Consider the following 25,116-nt stretch of genomic DNA (forward strand, 5'->3'; position numbering starts at 1 on the left):
TAGTTGTTGAAATTCTTACTTGAACCAGGCTCAGATATTATAGGTCTTATACTTCTTGGTACACAGATATACTTTATTTCTTTTTATGAGTTTTTTTGTTTGTTTTAAAAAAATATTTATTTTGGTTGTGTCGAGTCTTAGCTGCCGCACGTGGGATCTTTGTTGCCGGGTATTTTGTTGCAGCATGCAAACTTCTCTCTAGTTGTGGTGTATGAGCTATAGAGTGTGTGGGCTTAGCAGTTGTGGCGTACAATCTCTGGTTGTGCCACACGGGCTTTTGCTCGGGCTTAGTTGCCCCGTGGCATGTGGGATCTTAGTTCCCTAACCAGGAATCAAACCCCCATTCCCTGCATCGGAAGACAGATTCTTAACCATGGACCACCAGAGAAGTCCCAGAGATACTTTGAACATCTGATTTTCACTTCTAAAGCAGCGATGTAGTTTGATGCTTCCTGTGAATAAAAGAAGTAAGTATTCTAGTAACTGATGCTTTGCCACACTTTTCATTGTGCTTAGTGTTCTGATGTCTGGGCTGTTCTGTGTGTCACCATATGTGGATGCCCTCTTAAAGAGACTTACTTGTTTGTCCTGCAGGAAGTCTAATTAGTACGGGGTAATGATTCATGTGTTTGGTTCTGTAGGGCAGAATAAAGGTGTTTTATAATTACAGTGTTCTGAAGTACTGGTCCTTTGCTTATCTGAGCTATTAAGAAGAAATCCTTGGGGAAAAAAAAGTGGTATTAATATTTCTGTATATTTTTTATAGATATTCAACCACCAGATGGGAAGCCAAAAGACTGTATGCTGCAGATTGTTTGCCGAGATGGAAAAACCATCAGTCTTTGTGCAGAAAGCACAGATGATTGTTTGTAAGTTTTTTCTGATGTGTTTAACTTAACAAGTACTTTCTGTTTTAATTTCCAGTTGCAGGAAGGAAAAAGCATGGGAGTTAAGTTTTCCTTTAGACAGCAGAAAAGTGACTTAGAGGTGTGTGAAAGGAATGTTAACAGTGTCTTAGTCCATATCTGATGCCCTGATGCTGGTTTCTGCCTCTGCAGAGCTGCTCATGCAGTGTCCTGATACAGCGACTTTGGCAGGAAGTATGAGATACAGTCGCTTTGCGTTCTTTCCTCATTACTAGATGTGTACTGGACGATGGGCATGGCTAAGTGGGTTCTGAAACCTTTTGATTTTTTTGGCTGTGCTGCCTGGCTTGTGGGATATCAGTTCCCTAACCAGTAATCAGACCTGGGCCCACAGCAGTGAGAATGCAGAATCCTAACCTGTAGACTAGCAAGGAATTACCATTAAATCTTGTTATTTTAATGTAAATATCTTTTTAAATAGCAGTGACATCTGTATTATATAGCCTTTTCCCTCTTTTGATGGTTCTCACTTCCATTTGCTATCTCTGAAGAAAGAGTATAGAAATATAAGAAGGAAAGCCCAACTTTATTAATTCTCATCCCATAACATCCCATACATAGGATTAATGTAGGACGAGAATCTTGAAAACTCTGAATTTTTTTTTTTTTCCTGTCCAAACTCTACCACTACCATAGGTTAACTCTGGACATTTTGAGAATTCATTAACAGAGATTATAATAATATTCCTGTATATTAAAATATTCATATGTATATGACATTTTTATAAAATCCAGGTGGCCAGTTTGTTAGAGTACCTGACCCTGCATTTTATATATATGCTTATCCTCAATATAGGCATGCTAAAGTTTAGGGTTTATTTTAAATGCCAGATGTAGTTTCTTTTTTACATTCTTGTTTATATTAGTGAATCATAAATGTCACTTTCTGGAAGAAGTGTAGCTTTCATACAGACAAATGGAGACATGAACTCATCAAGCCAGTTAGCTACTGTTTTATAAATTGGATCTCTGTGTATTTTTACTAGTCAGTAATTTAAGCTTGTGTACATTGAACACTTCCTTTGAACTGGGCTCTGTGCTGAATGCTTCATATATATTGTTTAATCCTCACTTTATAACATGGGTTGTTGTTGTTCAGTCGCTCAGTTGTGTCTGTGACCCCATGGATGGCAGCACACCAGGCCTTCACTGTCACCCAGAGTTTGCTCAGACTCATGTCCATTGAGTCGATGATGCCATCCAACCATCTCATCTGTCATCCCCTTTTACTCCTGCCGTGTCTTTCCCAGCATCAGAGTCTGTTCCAAGGAGTCACCTCTTTGCATAAGGTGGACAAAGTATTGGAGCTTCAGCATCGGTCCTTCCAATGAATATTCCATGATATTGATTTCCTTTAGGATTAACTGGTTTGATCTCCCTGGTGTCTAAGACACTCAAGATTCTTCTCCAACACCACAGTTTGAAGCAACAATTCTTTGGTGCTCAGCCTTCTTTATGGTCCAACTCTCATGTCTGTACATGAGTACTGAAAAAACCATACCTTTGACTAGATGGACCTTTGTTGACAAAGTGAGGTCTGTGTTTTTTAGTACGCTGTCTAGATTTGTCATAGCTTTCCTTCCAAAGACAAGCATCTTTTAATTTCATGGCTGCAGTCACTATCTGCAGTGATTTTGGAGCCCAAGAAAATGAAATCTGATACTGTTTTACTTTTTCCCATTTATTTGCCATGAAGTAATGGGACTTACTCCTTGGAAGCAAAGTTATGACCAACCTAGATAGCATATTCAAAAGCAGAGACATTACTTTGCCAACAAAGGTCCTTCTAGTCAAAGTGAAAGTGAAGTCGCTCTGTCATGTCTGACTCTTTGTGACTCCATGGACTGTAGCCTACCATGCTCCTCAGTTCATGGTATTCTCCAGGCAAGAGTACTGGAGTGGGTTGTCATTTCCTTCTCCACCTTCTAGTCAAGGCTATGGTTTTTCCAGTGGTCATGTATGGATGTGAGAGTTGGACTGGGAAGAAGGCTGAGTGCCGAAGAATTGATGCTTTTGAACTGTGGTGTTGGAGAAGACTCTTGAGAGTCCCCTGGACTGCAAGGAGATCCAACCAGTCCATCCTAAAGGAGATCAGTCCTGGGTGTTCATTGGAAGGACTGATGCTAAAGCTGAAACTCCAATACTTTGGCCACCTCATGTGAAGAGTTGACTCATTGGAAAAGACCCTGATGCTGGGAGGGATTGGGGGCAGGAGGAGAAGGGGACGACAGAGGATGAGATGGCTGGATGGCATCACCGACTTGATGGACATGAGTTTGAGTGAACTCCGGGAGTTGGTGATGGAGAGGGAGGCCTGACGTGCTGCGATTCATGGGGTCGCAAAGAGTCAGACTCGACTGAGCGACTGAACTGAACTGAACAGAATGGGACTGGATGCCATGATCTTAGTTTTTTGAATATTGAGTTTTAAGCCAGCTTTTTCACTGTCCTCTTTCACACTTAACAAGAGACTCAGACAGGGGCTCTGTGTCAACTTAGAGGGGTGGGATGGGGAGAGAGATGGGAGGGAGTTTCAAAACGGAGGGGACATAGGTATACCAATGGCTGATTCATTTTGAGGTTTGACTGAAAACAACAAAATTCTGTAAAGCAATTATCCTTCAATAAAAAATTAATTTAAAAAAATTCAAGAGGCTCTTTAGTTCTTCTTCACTTTTTGCCATTATAGCGGTATCATTTGCATATCTGAGGTTGTTGATATTTCTCCCAGCAACCTTAATTCCAGCTTGGGGTTCATCCAGACCGGCATTTTGCATGATGTACTCTGTATACAAGTTAAATAAGCAGGGTAACAAAATACAGCCTTCCCATACTTCTTTCCCAATTTTGAACCAGTCCGTTGTTCCATGTCTGATTCTAATTGTTGCTTCTTGACTTGCATACAGGTTTCTCAGTAGACAGAAAAGGTGGCCTGGTAGTCCCATCACTTTAAGAATTTCCCAGGGTTTGTTGTGATCCACACGGTCAAAAACTTTAGTGTAGTCAATGAAGCAGACGTAGATGTTTTTCTGGAATTCCCTTGCTTTTTCTGTGAACCAACAGATATTGGCAATTTGATCTCTGGTTCCTCTGCCTTTTCTTAATCTAGGTTGTACATCTGGAAATTCTGGGTTTACATACTGTTGAAGCATACTTTGAAGGATTTTTGAGCATTACCTTGCTAGCATGTGAAATGAGCACAATTGTTTGGTAGTTTGAACATTCTTTGGCATTACCTTTCTTTGGGATTGAAATGAAAACTGACATTTTTCGAGTCCTGTGGCCACTGCTGAGTTATCCCGATTTGCTGACATATTGAGTGCAGCCCTTTAACAGCATCATCTTTTAGGATTTTAAATAGCTCAACTGGAATTCCATACCTCTTCTAGCTTTTGTTCATAGTAATGCTTCCTAAGGCCCACTTGACTTCACACTCCAGGATGTCTGGCTCTAGGTGAGTAACCACACTATCGTGATTATCTGGGTCAGTAAGGCCTTTCTTGTACAGTTCTTCTGTGTATTCTCGCCACCTTTTCTTATTATCGTCTGCTTCTGTTAGGTCCATACTGTTTCTGTACTTTATTGTGCCCATCTTTGCATGAAATGTTCCCTTGGTATCTCTAATTTTCTTGAAGAGATCTCTGGTCTTTCCCATTCTATTGATTTTCCTCTATTTCTTTGCATTGGTCACTTAAGAAGGCTTTCTTATCTCTCCTTGTTATTCTCTGGAACTCTGCATTAAGTTGGGTATATATCTTTCACTTTTTCCTTTTCCTTGTCTTCTTTTCTCAGCTATTTGCAAGGCTTCTTGGAACAACCACTTTTTCTTCTTGCATTTCTTTTCCTGTGGAATAGTTTTGGCCACTGTCTCCTGTGCAGTACTGTGAACCTCCATCCATAGTTTTTCACGCACCCTGTCTACCAGATCTAATCCCTTGAATCTATTCATCACCTCTACTGTATAATCATAAGTGGTTTGATTTAGGTCATACCTGAGTGGAAGAAAATAGTTTTCCCCACTTTCTTCAATTTAAGCCTGAAGTTTGCAATAAGGAGCTCATGATCTGAGCCACAGTCAGCTCCCGGTCTTGTTTTTGCTGACTATATAGAGCTTCTCATTCTTTGACTCTAAAGATTTCAATCAGTCTCATTTCGGTGTTGACCATCTGGTGATGTCCATGTGTAGAATCATCTCTTGTGTTTTTGGAAGAAGGTGTTTGTCTTTATAGCCCTTTGTTCTTAACTGCTCTACTCTACTGTATGCTGAGATGTCATGTGTGGACTGTTCCTTTAAGTAATAGTGGAAAAAAACATCTAGAACTAAAATTTTAGAATAGTTTAATAACGAAACATAGAGGAGGGAGAAGAGTTGTCATAGAGGAGGGAGAAGAGTTCAAAATACACTGAAAGACTTGCCTTGTTTAGCTTTGAAGAGCTAGGTGAGTCAGAGGAGGCTGTTTCTTAACCTGTATGGGAAAATAGAGGTTTATTTATGTGTTAATTTTAAGCATCAGTTCTTCAGCACTCAACCTTCTTTATGGTAATTCACATCCATACATGACTACTGGAAAAACCATAGCTTTGACTAGATGGACCCTTTGTCAGCTAAATGATGTCCTATCTGCTTTTTAGTATGCTGTCTAGGTTTGTCATAGCTTTTCTTCCAAGGAGCAAGTGTTTTTTAATTTCATGGCTGCAGTCACCATCCATAGTGATTTTGAAGCCCAAGAAAATAAAGTCTGTCACTGTTTCCATTTTTCCCCCATCTATTTGCCATGAAGTGATGGGACTGGAAACCATGAGCTTATTAGTTTTTTGAATGCTGAATTTTTAAAAAATTAAATTTATTTTAATTGAAGGATACTTGTTTTACAATATTGTGTTGTTTTCTGCCAATTATCAACATGAATCAAGCATAGGTATACTTATGTCCCCTGCCTGTTGAACCCCCCTTCCACCTCCCTTCCCATTCCACCCCTCTAGGTTGTTACAGAACCCTGTTTTTAACCTTCACCAAGAAGCTCTGTAGTTCCTCTTCACTTTCTGGCATTAGGTTGGTATCAGCTGCATATCTGAAGTTGTTGGTATTTCTCCCAGCAATCTTTTTTTTTTTTTAAGATTTATTTATTTGTGGCTGTTCGGGTCTTTGTTGCCGCTCTGGGGCTTTCTCTAGTTGTGGAGAGTGCAGGTTACTGTCTAGCTGTGGTGCACAGGCTTCTCACCACAGTGGCTTCTCCTGTTGTGAAGCATGTGTTCTAGAGTGTTGGCTCAGTCGCGTGGCACATGGACTTAGTCGCTCCATCCGTGGCATGTGGGATCTTCCTGGAGCAGGGATTGAACCCATATTCCCTGTATTGGCAGACAGATTGTCAACCACCGGACCACCAGGGCCGCCCTCTCCCAGCAATCTTTGGATTCATCCACACCAGCATTTTGCACGATGTACTCTGCGTATGAGTTAAGCAAGCATGGGTGACAACATACAGCCTTGACGTACTCCATTCCCAATTTTAAACCAGTCCATTGTTCCATGTCCAGTTCTAACTGTTGCTTCTTGGTCTGGCTGTAGGTTTCTCAGGAGACAGATAAGGTGGCCTAGTAGTCCCCTGTCTTTAAGAATTTTCCACAGTTTGCTGTGATTGACACAAAGGTTTTAGTGTAGTCAATGAAGCAAAAGTAGATGTTTTTCTGCAATGCCTTTGCTTTTTATGATCCAGTGGATATTGGCAGTTTGATCACTGATTCCTCTGCCTTTTCTAAATCCAGTTTGTACATCTGGAAGTTCTCAGTTCATATACTGTTGAAGCCTAGCCTGAAATATTTAGAGCATTATCTTGCTAGCATGTGAAATGAGTGCAATTGTATGGCTACCTTAGAATGGCTGTTACCAAAAAGATAAAACATAAGTTGTTGGGTGAGGATGTAGAGAAAAGGGAATCCTGTGCACTTTTGGTGGGAATGTAAATTTATGAAGCCACTATGGAAAACAGTATGGAGGTTCCTCAAAAAAACAAAAATAGAAGTAAGATATGATTCTGAAATGCCACTTTTCAACATATATTTGAAGGGGATTAAATGGTTGTGTTGATGAGATAGCTGCAACCTTGTGTTTCTTGCATTATTTATAGTAGCCAACACATGGAAGCAACTTAAGTGTCTGAAGAATGAATGAATTGATAAATAAAATGATACACACACACAGACTTGCACATGTGTGGGCAATGGACTGTTAATCAACTATAGAAAAAGAAACCCTGCTTTCACAACAATATAAATGGATCCTGAGGGCCTTATGCTAAGTGAAGTAAGTCAGACAGAGAAAGAAAAATGACTGTATTTCTCACTTATGTGAAGAATCTAAAAAAGCTGGACATGACTGAACAATTAACACTTTGATTTTCATAGAAGTGGAGAGTAGAATTCTGTTTACCAGTGGTTGAGGGAAATGGTGAGATGTTGGACAAAGGGTATAAGCTTCCAGCTGTAAGATGAGTAAGTTCTCGGCACCTCTTGTACAGCAGTGATTATAATTAATAGTTCTGTTTCATATACTTGAAAGTTGAGGGAGTAGATCTTAAATGTTATCACCAAAGAAGTAAAAAATTAATCAGGTGTGTAGGGGTAGAGGTCCCTTATTGCAGCAATCAATTTATATTATATGTGATTCTGATCATCATATTGTACACCTTAAACTTAATTTATTATATATCAGCTTCTCAAATACCAGCATTATTTTTAAGTGCAAAATATTGCTGACCTTCTGTATCTCATATGTGGAACTTCATGTAGCCATTTAAAAAATCAAATATTAATAGATCTGTGTCTGTAACATGACCTGATAAAGTATAGGTTTAGTGCAGTTAATTAAGCATGGTGCATTTTATATTTATTTAAAAGTGAAGGACTTCCTGGTGGTCCAGTAGTTAAGACTCAATGCCTCCACTACATGGAGCATGGGTTAATCCCTGGTCAGGGAACTAAGATCCCATATACCTGCAGCTCAGCCAAAAATTAAAAAAAAAAAGGAAAAACTATAATATAGATTATAGTTTAAATATTACATATGTATCAATACTGTAGATTTTTTTCTTTACATATTATATATTCCTAGTGCATGTCTCAAGTGAGTTGACTGAGTGAGTCATGAGGTAAGGGCTAAGTTCATTTGCTCAGTCGTGTCTGACTCTTGCTACCCCATGGACTGCAGCACACTAGGCTTCCCTGTCTGTCACCAACTCTCAGAGCCTATTCAAACTTATGTCCATTGAGTCAGTGATGCCATCCAACCATCTCATCCTCTGTTGTCCCCTTCTCCTCCTGCCCTCAATCTTTCCCAGCATCAGGGTCTTTTCATATTAGTCAGTTCTTTGCATCAGGTGGCCAGGAGTTTCAGTTTCAGCATTGGTCCCTCCAATGAATATGCAGGACTGATTTCCTTTAGGATGGACTGGTTGGATCTCCTTGCAGTCCACGGGACTCTCAAGAGTCTTCTCCAACACCACAGTTGAAAAGCATCAACTCTTTGGTGCTCAGCTTTCTTTATAGTCCAACTCTCACGTCCATACATGACTACTGGAAAAACCATAGCTTTGACCGGATGGACCTTTGTTGGCAAAGTAATGTCTCTGCTTTTTAATATGCTGTCTAGGTTTGTTATAGCTTTTCTTCTAAGGAGCAAGGGTCTTTTAATTTCATGGCTACAGTCAGCATCTGTGGTGATTTTGGACCCCCCAAAATAAAGTCTGTCACGGTTTCCATTGTTTCCCTATCTATTTGCCATGAAGAGATGGGACCAGATGTCATGATTTTAGTTTTCTGAATGTTAAGCTTTAAGCCAACTTTTTCACTCTCCTCTTTCACTTTCATCAAGAGGCTCTAGTTCTTCTTCACTTTCTTCCAAAAGAGTGGTATCATCTGTGTATCTGAGGTTATTGATATTTCTCCTGGCAGTCTTGATTCCAGCTTGTGCCTCATCTAGCCCAGCCTTTCACATGATGTACTCTGCATATAAGTTAAATAAGCAGGGTGACAGTATACAGCCTTGACATATTCCTTTCCCGATTTGGAACCAGTCTATTGTTCCATGTCCAGTTCTAACTATTGCTTCTTGACCTGCATACAGATTTCTCAGGAGGCAGGTAAGGTGGCTGAGAACCCCACGAACAGTATGAAAAGAGCTAAAAGTCTGTTATTAAAACAAGGTTTTTAAAAAGTTCTGATGCCACTGCAGGTTTTGAGAACCATTGAGATGGATGTTGGATTGCCTCAAATAAAGTACCTCTTTCTTTTTCTTTTCTTTAGGGCCTGGAAGTTTACACTCCAGGATTCCAGGACAAACACAGTAAGTTGCTAATGGCAGTCACTTACAATGTTTTCTCATAGTCTTGCTGTAAAAAAATGGGAGAGTAGGAGGGTAAGAAGGAAAATGGCAATGTTTTTTGCCACTCGGCCCTGGATGAGCAAGCAGAGATAGACAGGCTGAGTTTCACTGACAGCTGGATTTTGGAAAACATTTTAGCAGGAGCCAGTCTAACACAGGCACATTAATCCCAGTGTTATTTTTTAGAAATGTCTGTATCTCACAAAGATTTACAGCACTTTGAATTCTGCTGTGGTTTGCAGAGAAGGCACAAAAGGGATTAAGGGCCCTTTCCATGTATAGCATCTCAGCCTGTGAAATAGACATTTTTGAATCTTGTACTTGTCTCTAGTTTCTTTTGACTTTAGGAGGTAACTGAGACAGTAAACCCCATTTGTAGAGGCTAGTGGTACCATCTTTGTGTCTGTCAGGGAGTAAAAGGCAGTTCCCTATTGTCAACATTTTCTTTCATTCTTCAGATAGGATTTTATTTTTTCCTTTATTTCTCTAGGAGGAAAAGAAACAGATAGATGGAGCTTTTAAAATGAATTATACAGGTGGGAAAAGAAAGTAAAAAGACTTAATATTCAAATGCTATTTTTTACTAGTTTTTTTAGCTCAGGACTATTCTTCCTCCTAAGCGTACTCTAAAACTCCCATTACCTTTTCTTTGATGAAAATTCTCTACTCAAATGAAGTTATTTAGTATTGATGATTCATATAGTTAAGGACAAGAGCCAAGGTGATTCTCTATGTGTATTTTTTTTAAAGGAGCACATGTATTTTTGTTTTCCACTGAGGGGTAATTTAATGAAAGATTTAAAAAGTTTTTAGTGTAGAAACCAGATTGTGAGTGCAGGACATATCCCTGCCTGCTACATTTCAGACTGTAGGATTTTTATTTGTGAACAAAAGTCTTGTTGAGAGTGGTATAACATCTTTTAAAGGGCCTGGGTAACACTGGAGGCTCTGTGGCTTTCTTGGGCAGTGAGAACTCTTTTACCCTCTACTGGTGACTGAGGAGGACCAACTCCTCTTTAATTCAAAGGACACTAAATGCAGGGTGGGGGGCAAGGAGGTCATCTTGCTAGTCATTGCTTCCCAGAAAGTTGTTATATTTGCCTTTCAAAGATTAAACTTTTTGGCCTTTAATTTTTTTTTTTTTTCCCCACAATTTCTCTCCTCTCAAGGCTTATGTTGGCTCAGAAGTCATGTATGATGAGACAGCTGTGGCTTCCTCCCCACCTCCTTACACAGCGTATGCTGCACCGACCCCTGAGGTAGGGAGCAGATCTTCACTTTACAGAATCCAACTGAGGGAAACTTGGGGTCTCTGTGCTACCATCCTTTTAACTAAAAGAAAACTTTGAGCCAAACAGTATTAGAGAAATTAGAAATGTATTTGAAACCCTTTCCTTCTTTAAAATTTTTTCCCTCTTAAACAGATTATCTATTGTCTTTTGCTTTCATAAAGCACCTGCTTTATATAATTTTCATGTTCATATTTTCAAGATAGACCCAAAAATGAATCATGGTATTAATAATATGATTCTGATGATCTAAGTTTATACTTAATTTTTTTACTTGAATACTCTTTATAATCAGAAAAAAATGCTTTTTTAATTTGAAGAAACAAAACCAGAACCTGAAAGTCACACGCCAAACCCCTCTGGGTGCGCCCTAATTAGAGGGCCAGGGGTTCAGTGCTGCATATGGAAGCCTCTGTTGCGGGAGGCACTTCTGCCTTTTTTTTTTTTTTTTTTCTTTTTTCACTTTTAAATAATTGTAGACTTACAAGAAATTGCAAAGAAAAATCTCATGTACTCTTTACCCTGTTCCCTAGCTGTTACATGGTAAATGAAATCAAAACCAGAAGTTTGAAATTGGTGTAGTGTTTATATCTGGTTCTGTCATTTTATCATGCATGTAGATATGTGTATCTACTACCTCAATCAAGATGTAAAACTGTTTATAATATCCTCTTCCTACTACACCCTCTTACAGTCACACCCTCCTTCCCCTTCCTTAACTGCTGTCAATTACTGCTTTGTTGGCCATCTATATACTTGTGTCATTTCCACAGTGTGTGTAAACAGAATCATACAGCTTGTGATCTTTTGAGTTTGATGTTTTTACTCAGCATAGTGCCCTTGTTGCATTGTTAAATCGCAACATTCAAATTGTTGCGTGTTTCGGTGTTCTGTTCCTTTTTATTGCTGAATGGTATGCCATGATAGGAGTGTACCACATTTTGTATTGAGGGACATTTACCTGTTGGGGGACATTTTGGTGGTTCTAGATTCTGGCTGTTACCAGTAAACCTACTGTGAACCCTCACATACAGGTTGTTGTGCAGACATAAAGTTTTATTTCTCTGGAATAAATGCCCAAAAATGCAGTTGCTAAGTTGAATATATTAAAGTATATGATTAGTTTTTTAAAAAACTGGCAAACTACCTTCCAGAATTTTTCTGCCATTCCACTTTTCCATCATTAGGGTGTGATGATTCATTTTCTCTGTATCCCACCAGCTTTTGGTATTGTCACTTTTTTATTTTAACTGTTCAGTAGGTGTGCAGTGATATTTCATTGTGATCTTAATTGCATTTCCCTAGTAGCTTGTGATGCCGAACATCTTTTTGTGCTTATTTGCCATCTGTGTATGCTGTTCAAGTAAGCTGTGTTTTCTTGTCTTTTGCTCATTTTCTAATTGTTTTAATTTTTTACTGTTGAGTTTTGAGAGTTCTTAGGTATATGTTTGAGATAGGAATAATCCTTTGTCAGATCTGTGATCTGTAACGTATCTTTTTATTCTCTTGACAGTGCCTTTCACAGTTTTTTATACAGTCTAATTTATGGTCTTTCCTTGTATGGATCGTGTTTGTTGTCACGTTTAACACTTCACCTAGACCACGTTTCCCAAGGTTTTCTCCTACGTTACCTTCCGGTAGTTCGTAGTCCTGGTGTTTACATACAAGTCATTTCCATTAGCAGTTCATGTTTTAAATTTATGTGTTTGTTGACTTATTTATATTTATTTTTGGCTGTGCTGGGCCTTCATTGCTGTGCGTGTGCTTTTCTCTGGCAGCGAAGGCTGCTCTCCAGGTGCAGTGCGTGGGCTTCTCATTGTGGTGGCTTCTCTTGTTGTGGAGCCTGGGCTCTAGGGCACGCTGGCTTCAGTAGTTGGAGCACGTGGGCTCAGTAGTGGCAGCTCCCAGGCTCTGGCATGCACACACACACAGCAGGCACGCAAGTAAAGCTTGTGCTTACGTGCTCAGTCATGTCCGACTCTTCTGCAACCCATGGACTGTAGCCCTCCAGGCTCCTCTGTCCATGGGAATTCCCAGGCAAGAATACTGGAGTGGATGGCCATTTCCTTCTCCAGGGGATCTTCCTGACCCGGGGATCGAACCTGTGTTTCCTGTGTCTCCTGCATTGCAGGTGGATTCTTTACAGCTCAGTAGTTGTGGTGCATGGGCTTAGTCTTTTTTCTTTCAATGTACATATTACATGGAAGCGTGTTTCTTATAGACAGCATGTAGTTTCTTATAGGCAACATGTAGTTGGGTCATGCCCTCACCCCCTCATCTGACAAATTTCTAACTTGAAGTTGGTATATTTAAGACATTTACGTTTTTATTGTGTAAGTTTAAGGTGTACCGTGTTACTTTGAGACCTTTCTATAGTGTAAATGAGTGCCATTATGGCAATATTTATTACTTTACATAATTACAATATAATATTATGGATCTCAAAGCTTATATAATACTTGTTTCAAGTTTGTATTAAAACACATCAGTCATCCTTTCCTGTAGATCATTTACATATAATGTGATTTTGATACATTAAGAGTGCTGTTTTAGTGTTTGTGTTTTTGGCTCTATTTTTCATGTCTCTGTTCTTTGTCTTAAGCCTTTTGTGGATTATTGGAACATGTCTTATTTTATTTTACTTATTTTTATTTTTTTGGGCTGTACCACATGGCTTGTGGGACCTTATTTCCTGGACCAGGGATGTAACCTGGGCCCTTAGCAGTCAAAGCATGGAGTCCTAACCACTGGATCACCAGGGAATTCCCATAGAACATGTTTTAGAATTACATTTTGATTTATCTGTAATGTTTTGAGTATCTCTTTGTATTGCTATTAATATTTTAGTGGTTGTTCTAGTTATTATGCATATATACATGTTTTTCAGTCAAATGATCGCATTTTATCAAGTGCAGTGAAGTGTCAAACCATTGCCTCTATGATTGTATGTATTTATTTATTGTTGGCTGTGCTGGGTCTTTGTTGCTGCACAGGCTTTTCTCTGGTTGTGGCAAGTGGGGGCTGCTCTGTAGTTGTGATGTGCAGGCTTCTCATTGCAGTGGCTTCTGTTGTTGTGGAGCAGTAGCTCTAGGGTATGGGGGCATCTTGAGCTGCAGCACATGGGCTCAGTAATTGAGGCTCCTGGGCTCTAGAGCACAGGCTCAGGAGTTGCGGTGCATAGGCTTAGTTGCTCTGTGGCGCGTGGGACCTTCCCACATCAGGTATTGAACCTGTCTCTTCTGCACTGGCAGATGGATTCTTTACCGCTGAGCTACCAAGGAAGCCCAAACCATTACCTCTAAATTCCGTTTTTCTCTCTCGTTTGGTATCATTGTTTTACGTATTTCTTTTACATGTATTGAGAATTTGATGGTGTATAAAAAAATATGGCTGTCAAACTTAGAAAAATCAGTATGTGGTTTTATTATATTTACATGTATTCTGGTGTGACCATACTTTCTTACCTCCTGATGTTTCCAGATTTCTTTTTTTATTATTTACTGTTTAGTGAACTTCCTCTTGTCATTTTCTTAGGACAGATCTGCTAGCAACACATTTTCCATTTTCCTTCTTTTGAGAATGTCTCAATTTCATCTTTTTCTCTGAAGAATGTTTTCACTAGTACAGAATTCTGAGTTGACATTTCTTTCAGCCCTGGGGAAATGAGTGCTTTTTCCTTTGGTCCTCCTGATTTCTGATGAGACATTTGCTATCATTCGAATTTTCTTCCCCCTTAAAGGCAGTGCATAGTTTCTGGCTGCTCTCTTTGTCTTTGGTTTTCAGAGGTTTGCCTGTGAAGTGTACATTTGGGGTTAGTCTTATTGGTGTTCATTCATTTTCACACAGGTTTATGTTTCTTGCTAAATTTGGGAAATTTTAAGCTATTATTTCTGGAATTTTTTTTTAGCCCCACCCTCTTTCTCTTCTAAAACTAATGACACAGATATTAGATGTTCCACATGTTTAAAAGTTTTTGATCTTTTTTTTTTTCTTTAACCTGTTTTTTCTTTGTTCTAACTGGGTAATTTCTACTCTTTATATTCATGTTCATTGCTTACTCATCATCTCTGTTGTTGAGTCTCTTCATTGAACAATTTATTATTTTTTTATTTCCAAAATTTTTGTTTGGTTATTCTTGATCTATATCTTTATATAGTTTTTACAGAGATTTTTCTGGTTTTATGAAGACCCTGTTTTTGTTTTAAATGTATCTCAAATGTGTTCTTACTTATTGAAATATTTTAATGACGCATGCTTGCTCAGTCTCTCAGTCATGTCTGACTCTTTGTGACCCCATGGATGATAGCCTGCCAGGCTTCTCTGTCCATGGAGTTTTCCAGGCAAGAATATTGGAGTGGGTTGCTATTTTCTATTCCAGGGGTCTTCCTGACTCAGAGATTGAACCCTCACGCATCTCCTGCAATGGTGGGCAGATTCTTTACCACTGTGTCACCTGTGGTAAGGTCATTACCACCTGTCTGTAATTTCTGTTAATGGTAGCTGCTTTAAAGTCCTTCCTAGGTAATTCCAACATCTTTGTTACCTTGGTGTTCGTCTCTTTTGTCTTTTCCCATTTCAATTTGAGATCTTCCTGGTTCTTGGTATGACAAATTATTTTTTATCAAAACCTGGAAATTTTAAATATTATAAGACTGAATCTATTCAAGTCCTGCATTTTAGCAGAGTTCCTTCTAATGCTTCTCAGGTGGGTGAGGCTTGCTTTGTTTCTTCCATGTGAAGGGTGGAAGTCCAGGTCTTCCACTGGATCCCAATTGACTGTGGTTCATTGTCACTTCTCGAGGGCTGGGAATTCAGGCCCTTCTCTAGGTCTCTGCTGACACCAGCCTGCCTGGGAGGTGGAGGGACATTTTCAGCTGTTTCCCATAAGCCACTCTGTAACTATATAACAATGGTTACCGGTAAGAGGTTGTGAACGTACTTCTTCTCCACTCGGTCCCTGTTGATCCTACCCCAGCAGGATGGGAAGGGGCACCTTGTTTCCGCTGGGCAGAGATGAAAGTTCTGGCTCCCTGCATGGTCTCCACTGACACCGGCATGGGACTGGGGCTGCCATGTTTCTATCCGACAGGGATGATATTTCCAGCTTCCTACTTGACCTTCTCTGACGCTGTTCAGGATGGGGTGGGAGAGAGCCTTTCTCCAGACTTAACTTTGCTGGTGGAAGTAATAGCCACAGCTGTTTTCGTGTTGTTTGGTTGGAGTGGAGCAGGTATTGCCTAAAAATGGTCTCTCTTGCTAGATTACCTTCCCAGGTTCTTTGGGTAGAGACAACAGGCTTTCTTTGAGGAAGACAAGGAAAGGTCTGCACATACTGGCATTTCTGTGTTGCCACTTCTACTTTATCCAGTCTAGGATGTAGGAGGCAAAAAGAAAACCCAGGGGACTCACTGCATGTCCTTCTTAGGGTCATGAAGTCCGCAGACAGTTGACCGCCTTCTCTCCACCTTTCATAGTCTCCTTACGTTTGTTGTATGTGTAATGTCCAGGGTTTTCAGTTGTATGTAGCAGGAAGAATAGGGAAAACATCTGCATCTATTTTATCCTCCAAAAGCATAAGTCCTATCTCCTGCTTTTGTAAGATAACAGATTCAGATCTACCTGTGTATTTGCCAGGCTGCAGCTGCTCCCTGTGTGGTAGCCTTTGTCACATAGTAACAATAATTGTAATTGTCTGTAAACACATCTACCTTCCCACCAGCTGTGAGCTCCGGAAGGGAGGCCAGGCCTTTTATCTCCATGCTTTCCAGTCCTTTACTTGGTCAGTGGAAGCAGTCCACTGCTCATTTCTGGCTGTGTTCTTTCATAGGCATGTTCTGTTGGAAAACTGCCGGTCACCTGTCCAGGCCTCTGTCTTCAGACTCCTCAGTAGCCTCAGTCTTTTATATTCTCCACTCAGGAACTTCTGGAAATTGGACTGGGGAGGGTTTTGTGGGAAGGGTTTTGCTACTAGGTTGGTTTTACCAAGAGAAAACTGACGTTGGATGAATCTCATTTATCACTTAGTCCAAACTGATCATTTTCAAGATGAACAATATAAGGCCTATAGATAGATGACTTACTGAAGGTCAGGTTAATGGCAGAGCTGAATTGAAATTAGAATCACTGGCAAGTCCAGTTCTCTTTTTTGTTGTGTTTTTCTGCCTTCTTTATTTTACAGCCTGAAAGTAGATTTCAGTTATGGGTTTGTATTTTTAGAACCTTAAAGTATATGAGCACACTGTCTCATATTCTTTACTTTTTTAATAGACTGCCATACTTTACGGAGAAGGCGATGGCACCCCACTCCAGTACTCTTGCCTAGAAAACCCCATGGACGGAGGAGCCTGGTGGGCTGCAGTCCATGGGGTCGCTGAGGGTCGGACACGACTGAGCGACTTCACTTTCACTTTTCAGTTTCATGCAATGGAGAAGGAAATGGCAACCCACTCCAGTGATCTTGCCTAGAGAATCCCAGGGACGGTGGAGCCTGGTGGGCTGCTGTCTGTGGGGTTGCACAGAGTCGGATACGACTGAAGCGACTTAGCAGCAGCAGCAGCAACAGTCATACTTTATAGACTGGAATTTGGAGAACCAATTTTAATACATTGCCAGTTGTTTCAAATTGTGTTTAAAAAAACTGAGGTGTATTTGACATGCAACACTATGTTAGTTTCCATTGTACAGCATAATCTGTATTGGTATATATTGCAAAATCATCACTGCAGTAGGTCTGTTTAACATGTCACCGTATGTAAAGAATTGTTTTCTTAAATGCTGAGAACTTTTAAGATCTACTGTCTTAGCAACTTTCAAATATGCAGTATAGTAGTATAAACTATAGCCACCGTGGTGTGCATTATATCCCCATGGCTTATTTATTTTATGACTGGAAGTTTGTACGTTTTGATTCCCTTACCCAATTTGTTCATTCCCTGCCCACCCCGCCACCCCACCTCTCTGGTTCCCCCTCCTCTTTGGCAACTACCAGTCTGTTCTCTGTATCTGTGAACTTTTTTTTTGTTTTTGTTTTAAAGATAGATTCCACATACAGATGAGATCGTATGGTATTTGTCTTTGACTTCTTTCAAAAACTCAGGGTCTATCCATGCGGACAAAAAAAGGCAAGATGTCCTTTTTTAATGGTAGAATAATATTCCATTGCATATTTGGACCACGTTTTCTTTATATGTTTGTTAATTGATGGACACTTTACATTGTTTCTGTATCTTAGCTATTGTAAATAATGCTGCATTGAACTTGGGGATACAGATACCTTTTTGTGTTAGTGTTTTTGTTTCCTTTGAATAAATACTCAGAAGTGGAATTGCCGAATCAACTGGTAATTCTATTCTTAATTTTTAGAGAAACTTCCTTCTATTATTGTTTTAGATACAGGAGGCACCAGATAAGATAAAATCTTATCATTTTAATATCATTTTAATCATTTTAATATCATTTTAATAATTGTGTTTGAGGGTTCCCTTTTCTTCACATCCTTGTCAGCAGTTGTTATTTTTTGTGTTTTTAATAACAGTCATTCTAACAAGTGCGAGGTGATACTCATTGTGGTTTTGATTTGCATTTCCCTGATGATTAGTGACGTTGAATATCGTTTCATGTGCCTGTTGACCATCTGTATTTCTTCTTTGGGAAGATGTCTATTTAGTTCTTTGGTCTGTTTTTTAATCAGATTGTTTTTTGCCTTTGAGTTGTATGAGTTCCTTGTAAGAAGATATTAACTTCTTATCAGATAACATGATTTGTGAATATTTTCTCCCATTTGATAGCTTGCCTTTTCATTTCGTTGACAATTTCCTTTGTTGTTCAGGAGCTTTTTAGTTTGATGTAGTCTCACATTTTTGCTTTTGTTGCCTTTGATTTTGAAATCAGATCCAAAAAAATCATCACTGTAACCACTGTTGAGCTTATCACCTATGATTTTTTTCTAGGAGTTTTAGGGTTTCAAGATTTTACATCTTTAGTCCACTTTGAGTCAATTTTTGTGTATGGTATAAGATACCATGTATGGTCAAATTTCATTCTTTTGCATATGATTATCTTAACTTTGTCAGCACCATTTATTGAAGAGACTCTCCTTTCCCCATTGTTTTGTATATTTTTGGCTCCTTTGTGGTAAGTGAATTTACCATGTATATGTAGGTTTGTTTCTGGGTTCTCCTGTTCCATTGATTCTGTGTCTATTTTTATGCCAATACCATACTGTTGTCATTACTTTGTAGTTTAGTTTGAAATCTGGGAGCATGATACCTTCAGCTTTATTCTTCTTTCTTTGGCTATGTTGGGTCTTTTGTAGTTCCATATTTCTACAAAAAATGCCATTGGAAATTTGATAGGAATTGCATTGAATCTATAGATTATTTTGGATAGTATGGACATTTTAATTATTCTTCCAATCCATTAGCTTGGAATATATTTTCATTTATTTGTATTTTCAATATCTTTCATCACTGTTGTATAGTTTTCAGTGTATAGGCCCTTCACGTCTTTGGTTAAATTTATCCTAGCCATTTTATTGCTTTTTTGTTTTGTTTTATAATTTTCATTTTATATTAGAGTATACTTGATATACTTAGATATCAAGTGTACTTATATTAGCATATACTTGATTATAATCCCACCACCTCTAGAATGAAAACCACAGTCACGGAAAGCTAACCAAAATGATCACAGGGATCACAGCCTTGTGCAACTTGGTGAAATTGTGAGCCATGCTGTGATGGATAGATGGGTCATGGTGGTGACTTTTGATAAAACGTGATGTACTGGAGAAGAGAATGGCAGACCCCTGAAGTATTCTTGCCTTGAGAACCCCATGAACAGAATGAAAAGGCAAAAAGATATGACACTGGAAGATAAGCCTCCCAGGTCAGTAGGTATCCAATATGATACTGGGGAAGAGTGGAGAAATAGGTCCGGAAGAATGAAGTAGCTTGGCCAAAGAGGAAATGAGGCTCAGCTGTGGATGTCTCTGGTGGCGAAAATAAAGTCCAGTGCTGTAAAGAGCAATATTGAATAGGAACCTGGAATGTTAGGTCCATGAATCAAGGTAAATTGGACATGGTCAAGAAGGAGATGCCAAGAGTGAACATCAGTACTTTAGGAATCAGTGAACTAAAATGGATGGGAATGGGCGAATTTAATTCAGATGACCATTGTATCTACTACTGTGGTCAAGAATCCCTTAGAAGAAATGGACTAGCCCTTATAGTCAACAAAAGAGTTCAGAGTGAAATACTTGGTTGCAATCTCAAAAATGATAGAATGATCTCCATCTGTTTCCAAGGCAAACCATTCAACACCACAGTAATCCAGTCTGTGCTCCAGCCACTAAAGCCAAAGAAGCTGAAGTTGACCGGTTTTATGAAGACCTACAAGACCTTCTAGAACTAACACTAGAAAAGTGTTCTTTTCATCATAAAAGATTGGGATGCAAAAGTAGGAAGTCAAGAGATAAGCTGTTACAGGCAAGTTTAGCTTGGAGTACAAAAAGAAGCAGGACAAAGGTTGAGTTTTGCCAAGAGAATGCACTGGTCATAGCAAACACCCTCTTCCAACAACACAAGAGACAACTCTACACGTGGACATCACCAGATGGTCAACACTGAAATCAGATTGATAACGTTCTTTGCAGCCAAAGATGGAGAAGTTTTTACAGTCAGCAAAAACAAGACCTGGAGCCGACTGTGGCTCAGATTGAGTTCCTTACTGAAGAATTCAGACTTAAATTGGAAAATAGGGAAAACCACTAGACCATTCAAATATGAACTAAATCAAAGCCCTTATGATTATACAGTGGAGGTGACGAATAGATTCAAGGGATTAGATCTGGTAAATAAGGTGCCTGAAGAACTGTGGATGGAGGTTTGTAACACTGAATAGGAGGTGGTGACCAAAACCATCCCAAAGAAGAAGAAATGCAAGAAGGCAAAATGGTGGTCTGAGGACACCTTACAAACAGCTGAGAACGAAGACAAGCCAAAGGCAAATGACAAAGGGAAAGATATTCCCAACTGAATGTAGAGTTCCAAAGAACAGCAAGGAGAGATAAAAAGGCCTTTTTAGGTAAACAGTGCAGAGAAATAGAGGAAAACAACAGAATGGGAAAGACTAGAGATTTCTTCAAGAAAATTGGAAGATACCAATTTCATGCAGAGATGGGCACAATAAAGGACAGAAACAGCAGGGACCTCACAGAAGCAGAAGAAATTAAGAAAGTGGTAAGAATATACAGAACTATACAAATAAGATTTTAATGACCCGGATAACCACGATGGTGTGGTCATTCACCTAGAGCCAGACATCCTGGAGTGTGAAGTCAAGTGGGTCTTAGGAAGAATTAATTACTACAAATAAAGCTAGTGGAGGTGATGGAATTCCAGCTGAGCTATTTCAAATCCTAAAAGATGATGCTGTTAAAAGTGCTGCACACATTATGTCAGCAAATTGAGAAAACTCAGCCTTGGCCACAGGACTGGAGAAGGTGTTTTTCATTCCAATCCCAAAGAAAGGCAACACTAAAGAATGTTCAGACTATACAGTTGCGCTCATTTCACATGCTAGCAAGGTTATGCTCAAAATCCTTCAATCTAGGCTTTAGGAGTACATGAACCAAAAACTTCCAGATAAACAAGTTGGGTTTTGAAGAGGCAGGTACCAGAGATCAAATTGCCAACATCTGTTGGATCATAGAAAAAGCAAGGGAATTTGAGAAAAACATGTACTTTTGCTTCATTGACAATGCTAAATCCTTTGACTGTGTGGATCACAACAAACTGTGGAAAATTCTTAAAGAGATGGGAATACCAGACCACTTTACCTGTCTCCTGAGAAACGTGTAAGCAGCTTAAGAAGGAAGTTGGAACCAGACATGGAACAGTGGATTGGTTCAGAATTGGTAAAAGGAGTATGTCAAGGCTGTATATTGTCACCCTGCTTATTTAACTTATGTGCACAGTGTATCATGCAAAATGTAGGCTGGATGAATCCCAAGCTGGAGTTAAGATTGCTGTGAGAAGTATCAACAGCCTCAGATATGCAGATAATACCACTCTAATGGCAGAAAGCAAAGAGGAACTAAAGAGCCTCTTTGTGAAAGACGAGAGTGAAAACCTGGCTTAAAACTCAACATTCAAAAAATTAAGAATATGGTCATGGCATTCGGTCCCATCACTTTATGGGAAACAGAAGGGGAAAAAGTGGAAACAGTTATAGATTTTATATTCTTGGGCTCCAGAATCACTGTGGATGGTGGCAGCAGCCACAAAAGACGCTTGCTCCTTGGAAGAAAAGCTATGACAAACCTAGACAGAGTATTAAAAAGCAGAGACATCACTTTGTAGACAAAGGTCTGTATAGTCAAAGCTATGGTTTTTCAAGTAGTTATGTAGGGTGTGAGAGTTGGACCACAAAGAAGGCTGAGCGCTGAAGAATTGATGCTTTTGCACCGTGATATTGGAGAAGACTCTTGAGAGTGTCTTGCACAGCAAGGAGATCAAACCAGTCAATCCTAAAGGAAATTAACCCTGAATATTCATTGGAAGGACAGAAGCTGAAGTTCCAATACTTTGGCCACCTGATGAGAAGAGCTGATTCATTGGAAAACATTGATGCTGGGAAAGATTGAGGGTAGGAGAAGGAGGCAACAGAGGATGAGCTGATTGGGCTGCATCACCGACTCAGTGGGCACGAATCTGAGCAAACTCCCGGAGATAGGACAGGGAAGCCTGGTGTGCTGCAGTCCATGCGATGGCAAAGAGTTGGACATGATTGAGCGACTGAACAACAACATACTTGTTTTACAATACTGTATTAGTTTGAAGTGTACAACAAACTGATTCATCTGTACATATATGTATGTCTATTATTTTTCAGGCTCTTTTCCCTTATAGGTTATTACAGAGTTTTGGGTAGAGTTCCCAGTGCTATACATCAGGTCCTTGTTGATTATCTATTTTATATATAGTAGTATGCTTATCCTGGGCTTCCGTGGTGTGTTAGATGGTAAAGAATCTGCCTGCAGTGCAGGAGACCCTGATTTGCTCCCTGGGTCGGGAAGATCATAATTTATTGTTTTGATGCAATTGTACATAGTATGATTTTCCTAATTGCTCTTTCTGAGAGTTTGTTCCTAGTGTATTGAAATTCAACAGATTTATGTGTATGAATTTTATATCCTGGAACTTTACTGAATTCATTTATTCTTAGTTTTTTCTGTAGAGTCTTTAGGGTTTTTTTTATATACTATTCTGTCATCTGCAAATAGTGACAGTTTTATTGGGTTGGCCAAAAAGTTCATTTGGTTTTTTTTCCATACCATCTTACAGAAAAGCCCCAGCAAACTTTTTGGCTAACTCAGTACTTTTTCCTTTCTAGTTTGGATGCCTTTTATTTCCTTTTCTTGTCTAAATGGCTCTGACTTGGCCTTCTCATAGTATGTTGAATAAAAGTGGGTACAGTAGGCATCATTGTCTTGTTCCTGATCATAGAGAAATCGTTTAGCTTTTCATCATCCATTGAGTGTTGATGCTAGCTATGGGCTTGTCATACGTAGTTTTTCTTATGTTGAGATATGTTCTCTTTATAACCATTTGGTTGAGAGTTTTTATTGTAAATGGATGTTGAATTTTAAAATTGTATTTCTAATGGGCTTATATCTTTTTCAGCAGGCGTATGGCTATGGTCCATACAGTGGTGCATACCCACCAGGAACTCAAGTTGTCTATGCTGCAAATGGACAGGCTTATGCTGTACCCTATCAGTACCCGTATGCAGGTAACTCATGCCAGCCTTTCATTCCTAGTTTCTCATCATTTAGTGTGTAGATCAGTGAAGCCTGAGGAAGTTTTATTTGTCAGTTTAGGGGTAAGTGAACTGTAATTTTTCTGGTTATAGATGACAAGTCACTGTGCTATTGAAAAAAAAAAAAAGAAAGCATTATGTATTTTCACACTACTTTACAAAGTTAGAGTAGGCTTGGTTTTTAAAACTTCACTGTTGTATTCAGATTCATTCCCAAGATGAGAATTTGTACTTACTGCAATACACTTATATTAACAAATAACCTAAGAGTCGCATTTTAAGGAATAAGAGGTAATCTTTCTCCTGTTTTTTTCCTTCTGGTTGTAGCTTCAAAAATTTTCACTATGGAGGTGATGTTTCATTTTGCAGATGAAGTAGGGGCATGGAAGGGCTTATATTTTACCCTGGGGAAGGCTTATATTTACTCCTTTCATTTTCATCTCACCTGAAACTAAGTGTTAGGTATGAGCGATTGACCTGTGTAGATAGCAACAAGGAAAATCAGTCCTGAATATTCATTGGAAGGACTGATACTGAAGCTGAAACTCCAATACTTTAGCTACCTGATGTGAAGAGCTGACTCATTGGAAAAGACCCTGATGCTGGGAAAGATTCAAGGAAGGAGGAGAAGGGGACGACAGAGGATAAGATGGTTGGATGGCATCACCGATTTGATGGACATGAGTTTGAGCAAGCTCTGGGAGTTGGTGATGGACAGGGAAGCCTGGCTGTTGCAGTCCATGGGGTCTCAAAGAGTCAGACATGACTGAGCATCTGAACTGAACTGAGATAGCGTCAAGTCCTGGGTGCAGCCTGGGCAGGGGGACGTCTCTAGGGTGGAGGTCAAGAATATGCTGGCAGTGGTGCTGGAGCCTACAGCCAGGGCAAGGGTGACCTGAGCTATGTGGCTGATGGCCTGAAGAGTGAGGCCATACCCAGACCCCAGGGAGCAGGTGAAGTCAGGCAGGTGCAGTTCTCAGTGAGTACGGCATGTCAGAGCGACACACATGAGAGTGAACTGATGAATGGATTGGAATGGGAGCCCAGAGGTTGCTGAGAAATCAGAAATCTAGCACAGTGCCTTATCGCAGAAGCAGTGGAGGGACAGTGTTACCAGAATAGTGAGTGGTCACTGATATTAATGCTGCAAAGAAGCCAGTGGGGTTGCCACAGAGTCTGGATTTCCCCAGACTCACAGTTAGTGGTGGTTAATGGTGTGTTAGCACCTAATAGAGTAGAGTTTCTCCAGTTACTTGTTTTGGGAATCTGATGCTGATCATTAAGGTAGTGTAGACTCTGAAGAGTTTTGCCTTGCTTGATTTTTTTTTTTTTTATGTCAAGTTGAAAACCAGTGAAATAATGATACTAAAAAATGAGATATTTGTCTATCCTCTGATCCTAGCACAGCTATTTTTGTTTAATTATTTTCTTCTTATAATAGTTTCATCTTTGTTATCTTACATTACTTTTTTGGAGTGTGTTTGCTTTATTTTGTTTGGTTTTGTTAATGGCATTACATTACGTTTTACATTCCATTCTCATTTAAAAATTTTATATATTTTGTCCAGAGGGCTACATAATCTTCATTAGTATTTTTTAATGATTGCATCCTATCATATGGGGTAATATGAAGTCTTCTAGTACGTATTGGCTGTTTACTTTTTCTGTTCAATTTTTCTGTCATAGATATTGCTTTGACTGT

The 25,116-nt window shown here is 39.4% G+C and overlaps 1 protein-coding gene across 7 annotated transcripts in view; it reads left to right on the forward strand.

The window, feature by feature from the left end:
- The window catches only part of PLEKHB2 (pleckstrin homology domain containing B2), a 49,232-nt gene that overhangs the window by 18,066 nt on the left and 6,050 nt on the right, over positions 1-25,116 (forward strand). For 3 of the 7 annotated variants that reach the window (XM_061431735.1, XM_061431755.1, XM_061431746.1), the window contains 5 exons: positions 767-869; positions 6,292-6,382; positions 9,226-9,267; positions 10,476-10,565; positions 23,279-23,387. In XM_061431735.1, the coding sequence (XP_061287719.1) occupies positions 767-869; positions 6,292-6,382; positions 9,226-9,267; positions 10,476-10,565; positions 23,279-23,387 (435 nt within the window). The remainder of the gene's footprint in view (positions 1-766; positions 870-6,291; positions 6,383-9,225; positions 9,268-10,475; positions 10,566-23,278; positions 23,388-25,116) is intronic. The other 4 variants (XM_061431783.1, XM_061431772.1, XM_061431766.1 and 1 more) reach the window with 3 other exon arrangements.

The sequence above is a fragment of the Bos javanicus genome, chromosome 2 (genome assembly GCF_032452875.1).
Source record: "Bos javanicus breed banteng chromosome 2, ARS-OSU_banteng_1.0, whole genome shotgun sequence".
In the NCBI taxonomy this organism is placed as follows: domain Eukaryota; kingdom Metazoa; phylum Chordata; class Mammalia; order Artiodactyla; family Bovidae; genus Bos; species Bos javanicus.